Source organism: Channa argus, chromosome 5, assembly GCF_033026475.1.
Source record: "Channa argus isolate prfri chromosome 5, Channa argus male v1.0, whole genome shotgun sequence".
Classification (NCBI taxonomy): Eukaryota; Metazoa; Chordata; class Actinopteri; order Anabantiformes; family Channidae; genus Channa; species Channa argus.
In genome coordinates, this window is record NC_090201.1 from 10,497,017 (window position 1) to 10,515,034 (window position 18,018).

The 18,018-nt window shown below is 38.2% G+C and overlaps 1 protein-coding gene across 2 annotated transcripts in view; it reads right to left on the bottom strand.

The window, feature by feature from the left end:
- The window catches only part of LOC137127043 (MICOS complex subunit mic25a-like), a 51,919-nt gene that overhangs the window by 17,767 nt on the left and 16,134 nt on the right, over positions 1 to 18,018 (bottom strand). For both annotated transcript variants that reach the window (XM_067503369.1, XM_067503370.1), the window contains 2 exons: positions 16,007 to 16,090; positions 9,281 to 9,351 (listed from right to left, as the gene is read on the bottom strand). In XM_067503369.1, coding sequence (XP_067359470.1) covers positions 9,281 to 9,351; positions 16,007 to 16,090 — 155 coding nt within the window. The remainder of the gene's footprint in view (positions 1 to 9,280; positions 9,352 to 16,006; positions 16,091 to 18,018) is intronic.

Here is an 18,018-nt window from a genome sequence, read left to right on the forward strand (position 1 = left end):
ACACAACCGTAAGTCAAGGTCCATTTAGAATCCATTTAGTTGATTACTTTATCAACTAGTGTTTCAGAGCTCAAAAGTGAACTTTACTCTCTCTGTTTCTGTCTGCTTCCTTTGTAAGACAATAGGGTTTATGTAGACATTTATTTTCTAAAGTTGTCAGCCATGGCTGTCAATTTCGTTCTGAAGACGGCTTTACCAACACAAGTGCATGATGAATTTGATAATAATGATAATCCTGCAATACTTTTTTGGGCTGCATGCAGTATTGTACTCCTAAAAAGAACTGTGATTTGTACTGTGTGTGCATATGTGAGATAAACTGTACACCTACAAGACTGGTCGGAGAAATTTCTCTGCACTGGTGTACTGTGTCACTTCAATATGCGCGACTGTGTGTGCTTGCATGCGCAGTGGAAGGTAGAGCGACGGGATTAAATAAATCACCAGCGAAAAGAATATTCATGTACAGGGATGTGAATGCAACCCTAGAGAGAAAACATTACAGTGACATAGTAAATGATAAATGACCCTTGCTGCTTGCATGGACAAATGGTAACCCATGGCAACCATAACAGTCTTCCACATCACGATGATACACCATTCAGCATTCAGGATGGTGGTTTAATATTAATGCTGTTTAAGTAATGTTTTATTCATTCAATTGGGACACTGATAAGGTGCTATCAGGGATATAATTATCCACTAGTTGTTGTTAAAAGGAATGGACAAACAAAGTTTAAATTATGATAAAGTGAAATGGACACACTCCTCTGATGAGGTGGCTTGACTTAATATTCATAGCCTTATGATACAGAATATAGAATTTGGGGCTGTATGGCTCCATTTTTAAATAAGTGATATTACATCCACAGGTGATTGAAAAGAGAGGATTTGCCAAAGAAGATCACTTCTTGTATACACTAAAAATGAGGATGGTTTGTGTTAGTCCAAAATCTGTTGGGAAGAGTTTCAAGCACATGATTAAAATTATACGACTGGTTGATGTTTGACTTGCACTCTGACAACTGGCTGGAATTACTCCCTAAGAGTAGGAGATAACAGCAACAATAGCCTCAAGGTATTAATCCAAGCTCAAGGAAAAAATAAATCTCATTCTTTTCTCTATTCAACAAGAGAAACTTTCTGATAGCAGGAGTGTTTTAATAATGGAATCTGAAGCAGAAAATTGCCTCAGCTAATCTGCACCAACTGCCTCTTTTGACTGAAATTAAAGGTGAGCTCTTATTAGAAAAACATTAGCCGCCCCAGCTAGTTTGATAGCCAACTTTGAAAGGGAAAAGAAGCACAACAACGCTCCAATTGCTTTCTGTGTGTGTCGTTTTTGCATAAATACGTGCAAAGTTAGGGGGGAAGATTACGCTCAAATTGGTAAAGTTTCTCATTATTTCTTGTCTCACCTTGGCAGTGTGTGGTTTTCATGAAGAGAGCTCAAGTTCTGTGTCACTGCAAAGCGTGACACTGGGGAATAAAGCAATAAGAAGAAATGGAAAGATCGAAAGGGTGTAGCATTTTATTATTCTCTCTGTGTACATGTTGGTGTTGTTTGTGATAGTGTGTGTGGGGTGCGTGAACGCCTATTATTGTATGATGACAAGGATTTGGGTTCTTCTAAATTGTCAGCCATGGTATTGTACTTTTGGTTTTTTTATATTACAAGGAGTGGAGGGGAAGAGTAGAGAGGATCAAAGATGTCACAGCTGGGGTGAGATCTAAAGGAATGACAGAGCATGCATGTCATATTGTTAGAGGTTTTGTAAAGCTTTTATGGTACTGCCATAAGGTACTGTAACATTCACAACATTAGGTGGCAACAGGTGGCAGAAATTCTACTTTTAGAATTATATAACAGAACTACAAAATCAGTTCATGAAGCCGGTGAGGACTTGTCTGAGGACTGATATTCAGTAGCTATGAATATTCTGGTGGTCATAATTATTCATCATTATGACCATAATCAGTGGTCACAATCACACATCCTACCTTAATGCCGACTTAATGCCTAAGTCAACATGTCACAATACACTAAAGCAACACCTAAAAGAGTTAACTTAAGTTTATTTTCAAATCCACCAAAATACTTGATACACAGACTCAAATTGGAATAGCAATTAAAACAACCACAAACAATGGACTGGAACCAGAGAATAGGTTTGGTCACAACATTGGTAAAGGCGCAACAGTTCTAGTCTGTCAGGAAGAAGCTGCCAAGGGTTCAAAAGTGACATATTTATTCAGAGTGAACAAAAATTACAGTACTCTTCTCATCGGGTCCAAAGCTTACTGTGAAAACCTATTTACACTTACAGCAATGTCTGTGAATGTTTAAAAGAGCAAAAGCTAAGTGATGGCATAGCATTAGATGATTGTCCAGTACACATAGATTGGTTCCCTGCAACCAGCTTCAAAGTACAATACTGTCATGTTCCGTGTGATTTTCAGCCTTTGCACCTTAAACTTCAAACAGTTCTTAGTCAATTGAAAGGGTTCAAAAGTATGTTATAGAAGCAGTAGCCAATAGTTGAAACTATGGGTTTAAACTATAGCTGATACTATAGAACAATAGACAGTAAAGTTGGGAATATAGTCATCAGTTAGCTCCCGTACAGAAAATACTGCAACCCTATGTTCCCTCTTTACTACCTCAAACAGAGAATCTGAACTTGCCTTAAACTAGCTGCACATGGCTAATTATCTTAAAGATAAAACAGCACATGGTTAATTTGCATACAGACCACCTAACTCCTCACACTATTTTAGCAAATTGAATGTTCATATATTTACTAATTATACAACCCAAAGTGCACAATCAATGAAACTGGCTAATAAAAAACAACTGACGTACAATAAACACGTTTTAACAAAAGTTATGCTAATCTACATGTAGCAGCCAGTCTCTGTTTGTTTTTCTCCTGTCATCCTCCATTAATCCCATCCCTGATCTCCCTTTGTTTTCCAGGCATTAAACAGGGCCCTTTTACCTTTCCATGTGTTTTCTACTGCAGGTAGCTAGTACCTAGCTGCAACAGCCACGCCAAACTCGGCTCATGTCAACATATAACTTCCTGTATGCCCCAAGGTTTATTTTTCTACATTCCCTCTTTATTTTTTCTTGTTTGCATTTCCAAAAGTGAGATTCTGTGCTGCCTGTGCTCCCAGGGATCATATAGTTGCATATTCTATAGTTAGTTGGAGCACAGTCCATGTGAGGGATAGCATTTATTTACATGTTTACTTTACTCTTGCTAACCTATTTTGCATGAGTAGGACTCAAAACATAATCATACACCGTGTCATTCATATGCATTTGCTAAAGAAAATAAATCCTTGTTGCCCCGGTTTTTAACCAAAAATGTTACAGTTTAGTCAGTAATATGGTCAAACAATACAACCTCATTGATCCGTACCACTTTACACTAAAGAAAATGTGAGCGACTTTGCTCAAATATTTGTAGTGGTATTTCTGCCCTCCGACATTAGGTAAGGAGCTACTGTCCATATGCAAAACTATGACTTTGGATTGAAGACAGACAGAACTCCACCTGCCTCTTCTGAAAGCTGAGTTACTCAAGGGAGATCCAAATGTAGAACAATTCATATTCTGTTTGTCCAGCTGAGTGATCTCCACCCAACTCAAAATTGTGGTAATACAGACAGAAAGATAGGAAGGAGATAAAGAGAGCGTTTCATTAAAACAGGTGGCACACTGGAACAAGATAAGGTGCACATGTTTGTGTATGTCATCTTGTCACTGATAACTTTTCAATGAAGAGAACCTGTGGTTGGATAACCAACTTGAGCTGTGGGTGATGTGGGGTGAGATGTGCTCTTCGTAGCGTTGTGCTGCTATCACCTTCTATCACTAGCCTTTTTATCATCAAAACTTTCAATTGCAGTTTTGTGTCGTTTTCTTTACAGAACTTTACGTTTTTTTTTTTAAAACAGTGTCACTCTCAAATCTATAACACAAGGCAAGTGTAGTGTATTATGTGAGAAAATAAGCTAAACTTTTCACATTAATCTTCTATGTTGCCTGGATGTTATTGTTTAATATCAGTAGATTGTGCGACAAGTAGACTTGTCCAGTGCTGTTAATTTGCAGTATGCATAGTGTAAACTGTGTGAGAGCCTGTTGTCCTTATGACCTTTGTGTGTGATGCTATGTGTTCCTATAAGGGGTGTTCATGAAAACAAAATTTTTTGGTCAAGAAAGAAAAGACACATGCAGCTTATCCACAACAGTCTGAGTTTTAAAATCCACGGGGAAAAGTGACTTATTTAGATTTCTGCAAGGCCCCTTTGTGTTAGATGAATTTTCTGTCGGACGTTAGGCAGACTTGGGTTTAAAAATAAGGCGTTGATAATCTGTCCTTTCATTCATTCTTTCTTTCTTTCAGCTGTGTGTTCCTGTCTGTAGCCTTTGATTATGCACATGCCAAGTTGGAGAACTAATTAGAAACCTGGTTACGTGTATACATGGAAGAGAAATCTGCCTACCCCGATTTCGGAAGCCAGCTTTTTTGTTTACATGACACAGTTTACATGATACAGAAATCAGCTTTCCTGACAAAGTCCATGTAAACGCATCAATTGTTAAAAGTGTGCTCTGATCAGTGAGGTTTTCAACTTTGGCAAAGAGAGCAGTGGTATTACATTGGGAATCAGTACTGGCACATACCCCTAAACTGAGTAGCAGAATCAATGCTAGAAGAGAAAAAGTTGAATTAAGCCCATTTCTTATGCTGTTACAGCAAACAGATTATCCGATTTTGTTTACAACAACTCATCAAATAAACGTAATTAAGACAAGAGACTGATGTAAGTGTTAAGTGAAGCAATACAAAATATAAGCCAGGGCAGCTTGGAATGATGAACTCAGTTGTGAGAGACATATTTTTGTGAATCTTCCATTATATAGTCTTCAAAGAGTCGGTCAAAAAAGCAGAGTGTATACTATAAGGGCCTGGAGCCTGTCTTCATCTTTGTTCTGGCTTTGATTCTGACTCTAGTAACAGAAGAACCTTAATTGTCATTGAGCACATATACATATTGCACATATTTCTTGTGTCTTTACAAAACCTCTTTTATGTCATATGTCTTTCTCTGCATTTAACCCATGCTCCTGGGGGAGTTAGTGCTGAGTGTCTCGCTCAGGGACACACCTGGTGGGTAGGCTGGGATTTGATACCGCACTAATTCGACACACTAACCACACACAAAAATAGACACATGCAAACTAAACTAGATATAACAAATCCGCATGATAGGAGCCTATTACCCACAAACTGTCAGCAGTTATTTTATGGTGAATCCTCACACAGACATCCACTTGAGGTTTACTTTAGTTTCGTCTTCACTAACACTTTCAGGGTAACACAACTTTTTTTTAAGAGGATTAATGGATTTTTAGATCTCTAGGTAAGCTTACCTTCAATGTTGTGGGTCTCTTAGGTGAGGTATTTTTGGGAAATGGGAGTAGTCTCATACCCCAAGGCAAGGCTAATGGATGAACTCCTCAAAAATGCCCCATGTAGTTGGGCAAGGCAAGTGGCAAATGGCACTAGATAACACTTTACACTTACTATGTCTCCACTCGAGGATAATATTTTAAAACTTGTGACCTGTGCAGTATAGAAAAAAAAAACAGAGAGAGAGAGAATGTCGCAGGGGGCCTCCATCTTGTTGCCCTGCAATCAACAAAGTGCCCTCCTCAGGTGTGAGAGGCAGCTTTTAGCTTAAAACTTTTTGGGGCCACTTCTGGAATCCTGCTAGGGAATAGTAGTTAAAAGGAGATCAAAAATCTTTCCCGCTAAATTTGCATGTGTTGTATAAGTGACCTCTCTGTAGTCTCAGAAATATTGAAGGAGCTCTGAGCCTTGACTCATCCACAGCTTGTTAGTTGCTCATAATTTCTGGTGGAATTTAAGACGGTTCTGTGGCTTGTGATGACAGAAGTACAGACATTCCAAGAAAAATAGGCTACAGAGAATAAATGAAGGCAAATTTACAAATATGGGCGGAGAAATAAAGTGGGTGAGATGGAAACATTATTTTAGAATTAGAATAACTGGACAACAAGAAAGAGAATCAGAGGCTGAATTGGGGACAGAGACAAATATTCAGACAGAAGAAAAAGACATACTGCAGCTAACGTCTTGGGTTTGTGCTGCCCACTCCACCCCCATTCCTTCAGCAGTGGGTAAATAGAATAATTACTGGGTGGTCAGTGTAGTGTGAAATGACAGTGTGACCATGGCACAATGAAACGCTGCCCAAATGCTGACAGAACATGACAAGCACATGGCTGCCTGAATACAAAAATGGGCCTGTATGCGTGGCAGAGATAGAAAGAGAAAAAGGAGAGGAAAGTTGTGGGCATGCAAGTGTGTATTTGTGTGTGCATACATTTAAAGAATAATGAGCAACACATTGTGGCAGGACAAAATGGAATTCTGGCAAACTCGTGCTGAACTGATCTTCTAACCTTTTCCATGCAGCTACGGACAATAGCAAATCCTTGCTAATGCAATCATTTGGATAAGTTTTGGACTTGAATTTAATGCTGCTAAATTCAATGGATCAGGTGAATGGTGGAGGTCTCTGCCCATCAGTGCAGAGCTGGTAAAAAAGAAAGACCAATTCTATTTTTTTCTCTCATTCATACGTTTACTTGAGAGTGAGTGATTAAACCTCTATTATAGAGAGAGGTATACCTATAATACATCCAAGTACACACACACATTTTCCTGATTAAAGCCACATTAAAGCTACAGATTTACTCTGCCTTCATTATCTATCAACTACATGACATATACTACATAATACATATACTAAAAACTACAAGCAAAGTGGAGAAGAAAATGGTTATTTCATCAGATTGTATTGTTATTAATATTACATTCTTATATTTAAGGGACCAAATGCATTCTACCAGTTAGCTTAAAGTGAATTTTCAATCATATTATACTATCAATTTAAAATGTACTCATTAAAGCAATTATTACTATATTGCAGATGAGAAGATTTACAATTTATAACACTGCATGCAGCAGAGTGAAACTGGTGGCTACTACATCATGATTTTACACGTTTAATTTGAACAGGAGATCGGGTCTGGATAAGCAGCAGAAAATGGATGGAGGGAGATCACGTTGTGATGATGCAGAGTAGGATATAAGAACAAGGGTAGAAACACAAGTCCTTTATGTGTTAATGAAAACCAAGAGGTGATGAATGAGCATAAACGAATAACAGCTGAAAAAAAGATCTGAATTAATTAGTCATCTTTCATCAGTTTTGTGATAATCACTGCCATGCACATGGGAAAAGGAAAATGAATGGTTTTCTAACAAAATTGGATTTATCAAGCTCTGTGGCTCTCTACCCTTTCTGAAAGTGGTGAAAATGGATGTTATATAGGGGCATAAATTGGCAAGGCCCACATCCTCCATTGCCATTGTGGCAATGGTTCAACATTAAATAAAACTGACATGCTTTTTGACAACTGGTGAGACTGAACTCTGTCAGAGTACCACTACTTCTAGCAAAATTCTGCCCTTTGAGTTTTCCTACAAAACAATTTAAAAGGCCAAATCAGTTGGTAATTTAGAACCATGATAGTCAAGGCAAATGATAGTACTGAGATCTACCATTTATCAAAAAATAAAGGTGAGGATGTTAATGTCAAAATTATAATACACATTAGAGTGAATACTTAGAGTCCCAATATGAAATTATCATTTTTATAAAATCTGTACTCATATATTTTTATTGTCTAGATATATTTTTTTCACAATAAGCATGTTATATAAAAATACCAAACTATGTTTTAGCCAACACACTGATTGAAGTACTTTTTCAGATTGACAGATTTATGAAATTCACAGTAGAATATGGATATTACGAATAAGCTACTCTGCTCTACACAATTGAAATGTCTTTTCAATGATAATAAAGAACACAGTGAAATAAAACAAAGACAAAACATATCCGATATAGTTCACAATTATTCCCTCTTCTTGGCTTTGTATACTTTGTCTATATATTTATTACACTTTCTTTTGCCAAAAAACAAGTACACTTAAACCTGTTTCACATATGAACTCTGAAGTGGCTTTTCACACATGTAAGACACAGTTAGAGATCGCTCGACTAAGAAGCGTCCTTACGTGTAAACCTCTGCTCGAATTCAGTGTGTGACCGGTGCACACTGGAGGCACAACATGATAGAAAACTTGGGCTGCGGGAAACAGCGTTTTGTTTACAGCACATGCATCTAATATAAAAGGGTTCTTTCATTCAACTCCAACCACAGTTGACCGATAAAAATGTCATCAACACGCCCCTTTGCTGACTTTAAATCCTACTGGCAATTTGGGACAGAGCAGCGTACTGCACACACTAGCTCATGCTCATAATACAGACAATTGCACTAGGGGGCTGGCAGAATAAAATTGGGATAATGCCGGCAGCATCTCACTTGGATATTTGCATTCACAGGTACACCCTGACAAAGTCAGGAGAATGTCAGAGTTCCAGTGCATGTCGGTAGGGGATTTTGAAAACAAGAACGAAAAACAAGTAGAGGTATGGATTGGTACTTTATATATGAAGCTACTTTCTTGAAATTAAAATTTCTTGAAAAAAAACCTCAACAATTATTGCATCCCTACCTAGATACCGTTTTGTAATAACGCAGATTTTATAAGAAAATTACATATGTTTATGAGCTAAAGTATTTGAATCTCCTGTGCTATGACAGATATAATAAGTTTATAAACTTATCATTCATTTAGAGAAAAAAATTGTGAATCTTGACATGTTAATATGATAATTTTGTCACAACACAATTATATGGCAGATAGAAGTTGATTATAGAAATTAGAAATTAGAAATTATCACCTATAACTATGTGTAGAAAGCAATGTTTTGACTATCAGACTATCATCCGGCATATGCAGGAGCTGTGGCATTCACATTAATGACAACACTGCAGTCAGCCTTCCCACTGCCCAGATCTGCCTCCTGACAGCGGTTGTCTGGACATCCTGCCAATAAGAAGTGGTTGGTCTTTTTGATCCACTATTTATTTATTATTATTTATACAGGAGAGTTGAGCAAACTACCTTTGTCTGTGACATGCTCGTAAAACACAGTAATAGTGAGGTATTAACGACGTAAAAGGCATTAGGAAACAGTAACAAGTATACTATATGGTTATTTCCACAGAAAATATATTGTAAAGCTCATTTAAAGTATTTACCGGGTGTGAGCTTCAGCTTTGTGAGCTGCCTGGTTGAACTGTTCAGCCGTCTCCTTGTAGAAGTCAAAGTTCTGCAGGTAAACAAACAGAGATAGAAAGTAAGGTGATAATTAATTCAGGGGTATTTTACAGCTCCGCAGAACTTCGACTTTACTTGGGCTTTAACATCTTTAAATTTTCAGTTCACATCACCAAAAAACATCAAAAAGTCCTAAAATAAAGACATGTTAGAGCTTATCACCCTGTATACCTTGTATATCTACATAATACATACATATTACCACAACTGTTTTCAATTCCAGCTCCAATGACCCAATCATAACCAAAACGCATAAAGCACAATCATAAATGTCACATTCGTTAGGTTACCGACCTTTAAATTTTACAGCACTGCTTACAAATCTAAATGCTGATGGACTTTTAGTGCTCAATAATGTTTTATTTTAGGCAGAACTCAGTGGTATTTAAACAGCATAATTGCACAGCCGAAGCTAAAGCCTACAGGGCAAGGTCATATACAGCACACCTTTACTGGAGTAATCAGTGGTCACAGTGTTAACTACACTGCAGAGCTGCTCACAAGATAATGCACTAGGAAGAAGTGTGGAGCATAATTAGTATTAGAAAACAAAGTAGGTGCTTTATGCCAACCTACAGAATAGGCAAAATCTTTCAAAACACCAGCTCTGTGAAATGGGTTTGTATCAAAATATAACACATAGTTTAGTCTGGAAAGCTTCAAACACAAAGCAAATCTCTCTTGCCAACCACTCGTACACTTTGACAGTACAGTGATCACCACTTAAAACCAATAACTGCAGTGCTTATGCTTTTCTTAATTATTTCCTATATTCCCAATAGATAGACTGATGGGAGAGGAAGATAATTGAAGTCACTAAGCAAGGAAAGAGATGGGATCATCAAACACAAACCTCCTTCACAATCCCTAGCCTTTTACTCCACCAGTGCCCCCTAGTCATTTTCATATCTCATTATTTCACGTTGATCCGTAGTCATGCTTCCCCAGATCTGAATGTCTCATGTTGGGGAAGATACAACTAATGTAATAGGCATTTCTTCCTTAATCCTATCTTCTAGTAGTGACTACAATGTAATGATCTGTTCTTCATTATTTTTCTGTTCTTTAAACAAAGACAGCAAAATTAAAGTTAATAGTCTTGCTGGAAGGCGGATGGTGTATTTTGCTCAATCAGTAGTATTAAAGTATAACTTCAGAAACATGGGCAGCATAAACATTATTTAGAAACACTATAGACAATGTACATTAAATTTATTTAATATAAATGTAATTAATAATTTATTCAAATTAATAAATGTGTCCAACTTCAGTTTGCCTCCCTTTTGGCTTTCACAGTAATTCAAAATGTGAAAATTCACATCCTGCCACTTACAGTAAATTTCCTGGCTGTGTAATATTAGATTATCTCGAACAGGATTCAGGATTAGACACTTCTTAATGCTAAATCTCCTCATTGCCAATGTGTGGACTACTCTAAATACAGAATCTCAACAGAGGGATAAAGATTGCAGCACCAAAAAAAATAAGTCATGAAATACCAAGCTGATGTCAAAGATCTAGCAGAGACAAAGACCAACTGCTGCAACGGCTCATGCCTACTTTTGTCTTTGCTGAAAAGTGGCACTTGAACACAATGCCATGATGATAGCCAATGCACATGTAGCATGTGCTTATGTGAAAGGAAGAAAAGGTGGAAAACCTGGGACCATGAATATACCATATACCTGTAAACCATACTTCTAATCGAGGATATGGTACAGACACCATGGTGTGTTCTCTTGCACTGACCGGTTAAGCTAAACAGCCAGAGTGGTCTCTCTCACAAATGACAGCAATGCCAATGCAGCATGGGTCCAACTGGTGCCAAGGGTGAGGGACACACTGCAAAAGCAAGAAAGATGGATGCTCACCCACGACCAGGTTTTCGCCAATGGTTAAAACCAATTTGTATGTTATAGACTTAAAAGTCAAGCCTATTTTATCCCAACACAGTGTGATTTTGGAATAAAAGACCTAAGACCTTCTGGTCTGATAGTTCACTAAACACTAATAAACACTTTAACTCCAAAGTCCCAGAAACCAAACCTTGGACTCATAGAAATTACAGAAATAGAAAAGAGTTTCCTGGCCTCCTGGGGATATGTGGTAAGCTGCATGTTAGCAAGTTAGCCTTTAGCTCTTAGCCCCAGCTCAAGGGCTCAGTGGCCATACTCAACAGAAGAAAGTGGAGCTGACACTTGAAAGTCAGATGTTGCCTTGTGGGACATCCAGTGTTCGAGCAAGATTTAAAAAAAGGCTCCACAGGGGCTTAAACCTGCGGGTGCCTAAAATTATACAGGACACAGAGAATAGGGGCAGCAGCATAGAGATGGTTTAAAGCTAAAGCGAACTTCTTACTGACAATTGTTGTATTTTACCAAGGCTAAAACTCAAAGGTTTGGAGGGGTCAGGCAGTGCCTCCCACTAAGAAGAAGATTCACAATTTAGCAATGATGGGAAGCTAGTGAGGAAGCTTCTCTTTTTTTCTAGCTTTTGCTTAAAACCCCTTTTTAATTAGTTTGCAATACTACCAAGGACAAGAGAGTTAACTTAAGACTCTTTTAGACATGCACTGGAATTTTGAGACTTTCTCTGGAGTGGGTGAGAACGCAAACGCCCAACTCTGTTGGCCCTGACATTATTCGGATTTTACCCACCCAGCTCCATAGTGCAAAGTCCAGATTACCTCCAACCGAGCTCATTTGTGAATAGCACTGATAATGTTAATTGACAACTTGCACTTTCTCCCACCTACCATGCTCTTGAATAAACTAATATGTGATCTAAAAGCAGTCACTACTTTGTCTATATTTAATAGAAAGCCTAAAATTGCCATTTTCCTCAGCTGTAAAACAGATCTGTACATAAAAGTTTGTGAGTGCGTGTGTGTCTCAGCTGATGATGTTTAATTTTTTGTTGTATAATTATTTATCATGTGCAGGGCTTGACATTAACACCCGCCAACCTGCCAAATGTGGGTGGATTTCAGCAGTGGCAGGTAACACAGGCAAGCCACTATGGTGGGGTGTAATTTATATTCCACATATATGAAAAATATAAAAAAATATGAAGGTAAAAATTACTTTGTAAAACAAAACAACTTAAGATAACATTGTAGTTATTATATATATAAAACCCTCGTTGTCGATGTCAGTCGCAAATATTAACTGTTTTCTTAAGAATGACTGTTAGCAACTAGATCTTAATTGTAGTGATTGATGGTCCTTGTAAAAAGCAAAGTTTCACCTCTCAAATTATTGCTTTTAAGCTGATGTGAAGCAACTTGGATTGTGTATGAAAACTGCTATATAATAACAGTGACTTGACTTAAAGGCTCAAGGCTTTGGCAAAAAAAATTATTTGTCAAAATAAATTTACTCTACTTATACGGATGGAGATCTTAAAAAAATGGGAATTTGATGGTTATGTGATGGATGTTGTGCCAGACCTTACTGACTGAGTGGGCAACATGAAAAAATCAGGAATGAGGATAGTTTTTTACATGCCAGGTTCAGCTTATGCACTCAAAATGTTGGAGACCTGCAAAGCTGGATGTTGTTTTTGTGTGTATCAACATGTATTTTGTGTCTATTGACAGAACCGCCCCAGCTCAGCTTTCATGACACCAGAGAGGTAGCAATACCATCATTGGCGCACACACACACACATACAGAGAGAGAGAGCTCTTCCCAGTCGTTTGCACCTGTGGGGACAAAAGCCCATGTTGGGAGACAGAAACAGAGGACGATAACTCTCGATGATAGAAAACAAGGTTTTGGGGGTGTTGGAAAAAGCTCACGAAGGGGATTAGTGTGAATGAGCGTGTGCTGCATGTATGGGAGTTTGCACACATGCAGGTGTGTGACTAAAATCTGTGTTTGTACATGAATGCTTCAGATGATCCGTGCATGCATACTCATTTGAAAACCCTCAAGCAGCCATGAACTGCGATGGGCTGATGTCAGGGACTTCAGGGAGGGGGGAGGGATTGCTTCACACTCCAGACTTGGGCAAAAGTGGCTAATTTTTTTTCCAGAGCCAGCAGTTGAAAAAGGGGGGCAGAGGGGATTAAAGGGGTGAATTTTAAACTAAGACTTGTTTACAGAGTCACAGGGTATGTTGCCACAGGAAGACAGATATACTCCACCTGTACACTGCAAAGAGATTAGGGAGGCATCCACAAATAAACAAGAGAGAGAGTAGAGGATTTAGAGAGTGGAGACACAGAGGATGTACTGGACTGTTTTTTGGGGTGTGGGGGGGTGTCTTGGGATGTCTTTTAGTGTGGAAGATGGGAAATGAAAAGTTGCACAGTGGATTGGCCACTCTGTTACAATCACTTCTGAAGTGACAGCATGTACACAACTTTGTCACAATAACCACACAGCCACACACACAAACAAAGGTTTTTCTCACCACGTGTCTGTGGTGAACTAAACAACATCCACAGACTTTAGACAAACACAATGGCGCTTTACTGTCATCCCTTAGGTACACTGCACGCAAAAGTGCATTTGTGTATTCACATGCAGTAATCAGCAGCAGACACACACACATTAGCCTATTAGAGGTGGTTTCTGCTAAGGAGAAGAAAATCTTACTTCAGCAGAAGATCACAAACTGAACACTATCAGATCCTACTTCTAGACTGGCTGCTTTGTGTTGAATCTCTGCCTCAGATTAAGACACTGTAATAGTGCAACTGTGTGTGCACAAGTGTCTGCTGGTGTGTGCAAGTGTGTTTTCTCTACAAAAAATCAATATGGTTGTATGGGAAAAACTTTAGCCCCTGAGATTCTCTATTGAATAAAAGCAAAAGCTGGAATACACACAATGGTACTTATCACCTAAAAGCTAGCAAGCAGGACCTCATACAATATTAAGGGTGAGAGATGCACTAACAGAGAAATGTAAAGCCTTCTCCACATGACTGAATCATCACTTATGTAAAACATGAGACCTAATACGCTTTCAATTTATGTTTTGAATTGTATATAAACTGTCTGCGTCTGTCACAATTCAACTTTTAAGTGGCCATTTATTTCAACCCAACTGGAATCTGCCACAGGTAGGAGAGAGTGAAAAGATAATAGACAGGCAAAGAAAAGGTGAGGGCACATGAAAGAAGGCCTGGATGAATAGAGTGCTATATAAAGGAAAATGAAGGAAGAGAAGGAGCTAGATGGATGCCAGCTCAGGGCAGTGCTCAGGATAGACTGTTTAATACACAGTCCATATAGCCTCTTTATCTCTCACTCTCAGTCCCCCTTTCTCCTCACTCCCTCATCCACATGCAGGTCAGCTGCAAGCAAGTGAGGGGTGGAAAAAAGCGATAGAGAAAGGGACTGTGGCGGAGAGTGGAGAAAGATAGAGCATCCCCCACTTTTCTGCTAATCAGTCTCTTCCGTCAAGCATCGCAGCATGTGCTGCTTGCCGCATGGGTGCGAGAGGCCCTTCCATTTAACTTGGCTATGTAAAAGGTTTTCACAGAGGCCTAAAGGAGGCGAGTGCCAGGGATTAGATAAGGTCCCTCCCGTTTCCCTGATGGACCCTGCCGAAGGGAGGAAGGGAGAGACGGGGAGAGGGGTGGAGAGGGGAGTCAAGTCCCAAAGAGTGTTTACTGAATACTAGAGGGAGAGTTGAATGTGAGAAGACCGTCAAGGGGGAGGAGGGCAGGGTGTGAGAGTGTATGTGTGTCTACCTGTACCTTTTCACTCTTCGCTTCTTTCTACTCTCCTGCCTCTGTCAATAGCCGAGAGCATAAAGCAGATTTTTTTTTCCTCCCTAAAATCATACGCCGCTACCAACCTGCTTTTCACAAGTCTTTTAATAAATCTGCCCAAGTTTACTATATGTGAAAAGGAAGCAACATTTATCAAACCACTGTGTTTGTGGCTTTTACAGGGTGTAAAATAACAACGGTGCATTAGTACTCAGGTGGAGGGAACACAGGTCATAATTTCTTAAAAGCACCCAACAAACTCCCTTAATTTTTTCTATTTTGTGGAAAGATCACTGGGCTGTTGCCAAAAGGACATAGTGATGAGAAAAGCACAGTACATTTGATTAGGCAACTGAAGCTCTGAAAAAAAAAAAAAAACTGTGAAAAGTCTCCTGAGTGCTGGTCTATCAAAAGCAAATCGTGACTCTCATCTGTCTGCTGAAATTTCCCATTCATTTACATTTTGACACTAGTATGTACGCTTGACATTTCCAAGATAGGGAATTGTCTTGTGTCTCTACAAGATTTTACTCACCAAGGAGGATGAGTAATACGTCAATTTGACTCTTGTTTTGATATAGCTGATGTGTGGAAATTTCTTTACAGTGAAAATCTACTAGAAGTTTTATCTCACTGTGGAGACCTCCTCTTAGAATTGTAAAATGATAAAAAAAAGAAGCACGGTCCCATTTGTTTGGTTAATTTAAGATCTTGGAACACAATTAAGTAACAGCAACAGTAACATAAAATCTGAGATTTTGGATGATGGCCAGACAGATGACCAGAACCTCCTTAAACTTGAACTTGAACTAATGGACACATTTAAAGGAAGAATTTTTATACTGTATATGAAGCCCTTACGATCAGTTGTTCCTATTTACTTATAATGCCATTCATGTGTATGAGTTGGAAAATTGGTCCTTACCTTTTTCTCTAGTATTTCTAGTTGCTCTTTATAAAAACTGGATATGCTGGCCAATTCCTTCTCTTTCCTCTCCAGTTGTTTGGCCTAAACAACAAGAAGAAAACAAACAATACAACTTTAAAACATTGCATTCTTTAGCAAAAAAGTGCAATTTGAACCATTACTTGAGGTAGAAACATTGATGCATGAAAAATTACCACATTATTGTGGTCAGGGCAACACACATTTTGGACTATATGCAAAACAAGGATGAGAAGGAAATGAATACAAGTGCTAATAAAAACCTTCAGAAAAATCTTAAACTAAAACACTATTGCAATTTTTACATAGTAAAAGGTAATGCGCTGACACAACAAATACAAGTAAGTCTTTTGCTTACAAGTTTGGCTGTGGCACACTTGAAACATAGGCCAGAGAAGTGAACAAAAGGAACCAGTTTCTTTCACTACCTAACAGACAAAGACAATATAACTACACAGTTTATGGAAAAGTGGTTTCTTAGAAACAGTATTTTTTCTGAATGCACATTTCACATATGTCGAAAAACATATGGTACATATTGTTGGTTGCATAAAACTTGGTACTTTGATCAATATGGTATTCTACTAAGAGGTACAGCATGGATATTAGTTTCAGTACCACGTAATCATAAAACAATTGAGCTACTACATCAGTTGATACTTCTACTGGTGTAAATTAGACACACTAATACTAAATTTCTTTGAAAAGACAACCTAAGCTGCAGGGGAAATCAGATATTCAGTGTTTTTCAGCAGCAGTGAGCAAATAAAAAAACATATTCCTCGACCAATAGATTAAGAGCACAGTCAATTTGGGAGACCATTGTGAACTTGATTACATTCACCTAAAGTGTGTGGCTATAAAATTGCATTGTTTCATTAAAAACTATCATTTTTCAAGCTTTTTTTATGTTACCTCATCCATCTATTGCTATGTGGGTAAATGTATATAAAAAAAACACCCCATCTAACACCACAAAGTAAAACAGAACAAAATGTCCATTCAGTGGTAAGCCTAAAGTTACACAACTTACAAAAGAACTCTGGTGGCATGTGATTGGCACAGCAGTAGCAGTGGCTGACATGGCGATGCTGGCATTAGGATGAAGTGAAACACTTTAATATGCCCACTGAGCCAATCGTTGACAGGCAACAACATGGCAGATTGGTTCTAGGTATAGTATGGGCCACAGCGTAGCAGCATGCAAGCAGAGGAAGACAGGAGGCAGATGTCAAAAACATACACAGTGAAAACAAGCTGCCAGTTAAGTTTGAAGTCAAAAATATATATGTAGTGGGATGTTTAATAAAAATGAACTACTAGATAGTTGTGACTTTTGCTACTTTGTTTAAACAGCAGGTGTGTTTAATATCCATATACATACATTCTTAAAAAAGAATAAAACTAAATTTCTTTCATGACAAATGTCAACTGAAATAATATTGACAGAAAAAGGTGATAAAGAGCTGTAATGGAGCTGCAAAACAAAAATAGGAAAGGGGGACGGACAAATGACATAAGCATCCATGTGTATGAGCATGTATAAGGATCCAGCGTAGCTGAATGACAAGTACATTAATTTACCACACTGCCATCCGCTCACCTTTTTTGATCTGTGTGCATTACAAATCCATACTGTTTTTGACCATATAATAACAGCATTACAATAATAATTTTCTTCTGGGACATGATCGCAGGGATTGATGTTTTCAGACAGTCAGAAAATTAAGGATTTAGCAATAAAGCTAAAGCGCAGTTCTTTTATATGATTTATTCATTCAGAATACTACATTTTTTTTATATTTTGTAATTTGAACTACCATGAACTGAATGGCAGTAAACCGAACTGAGCTGATATACCAAAAACCTTGCGGCTTGGATTAAGATTAGTGTGTACATCTGTCAGAAGTTTGGTCACGCCGTAAAAGTGTACAGCAGATCAAAGACGAAATTCAACAGCTATGAAAATCCTCATATATGGTGGCTAAAAT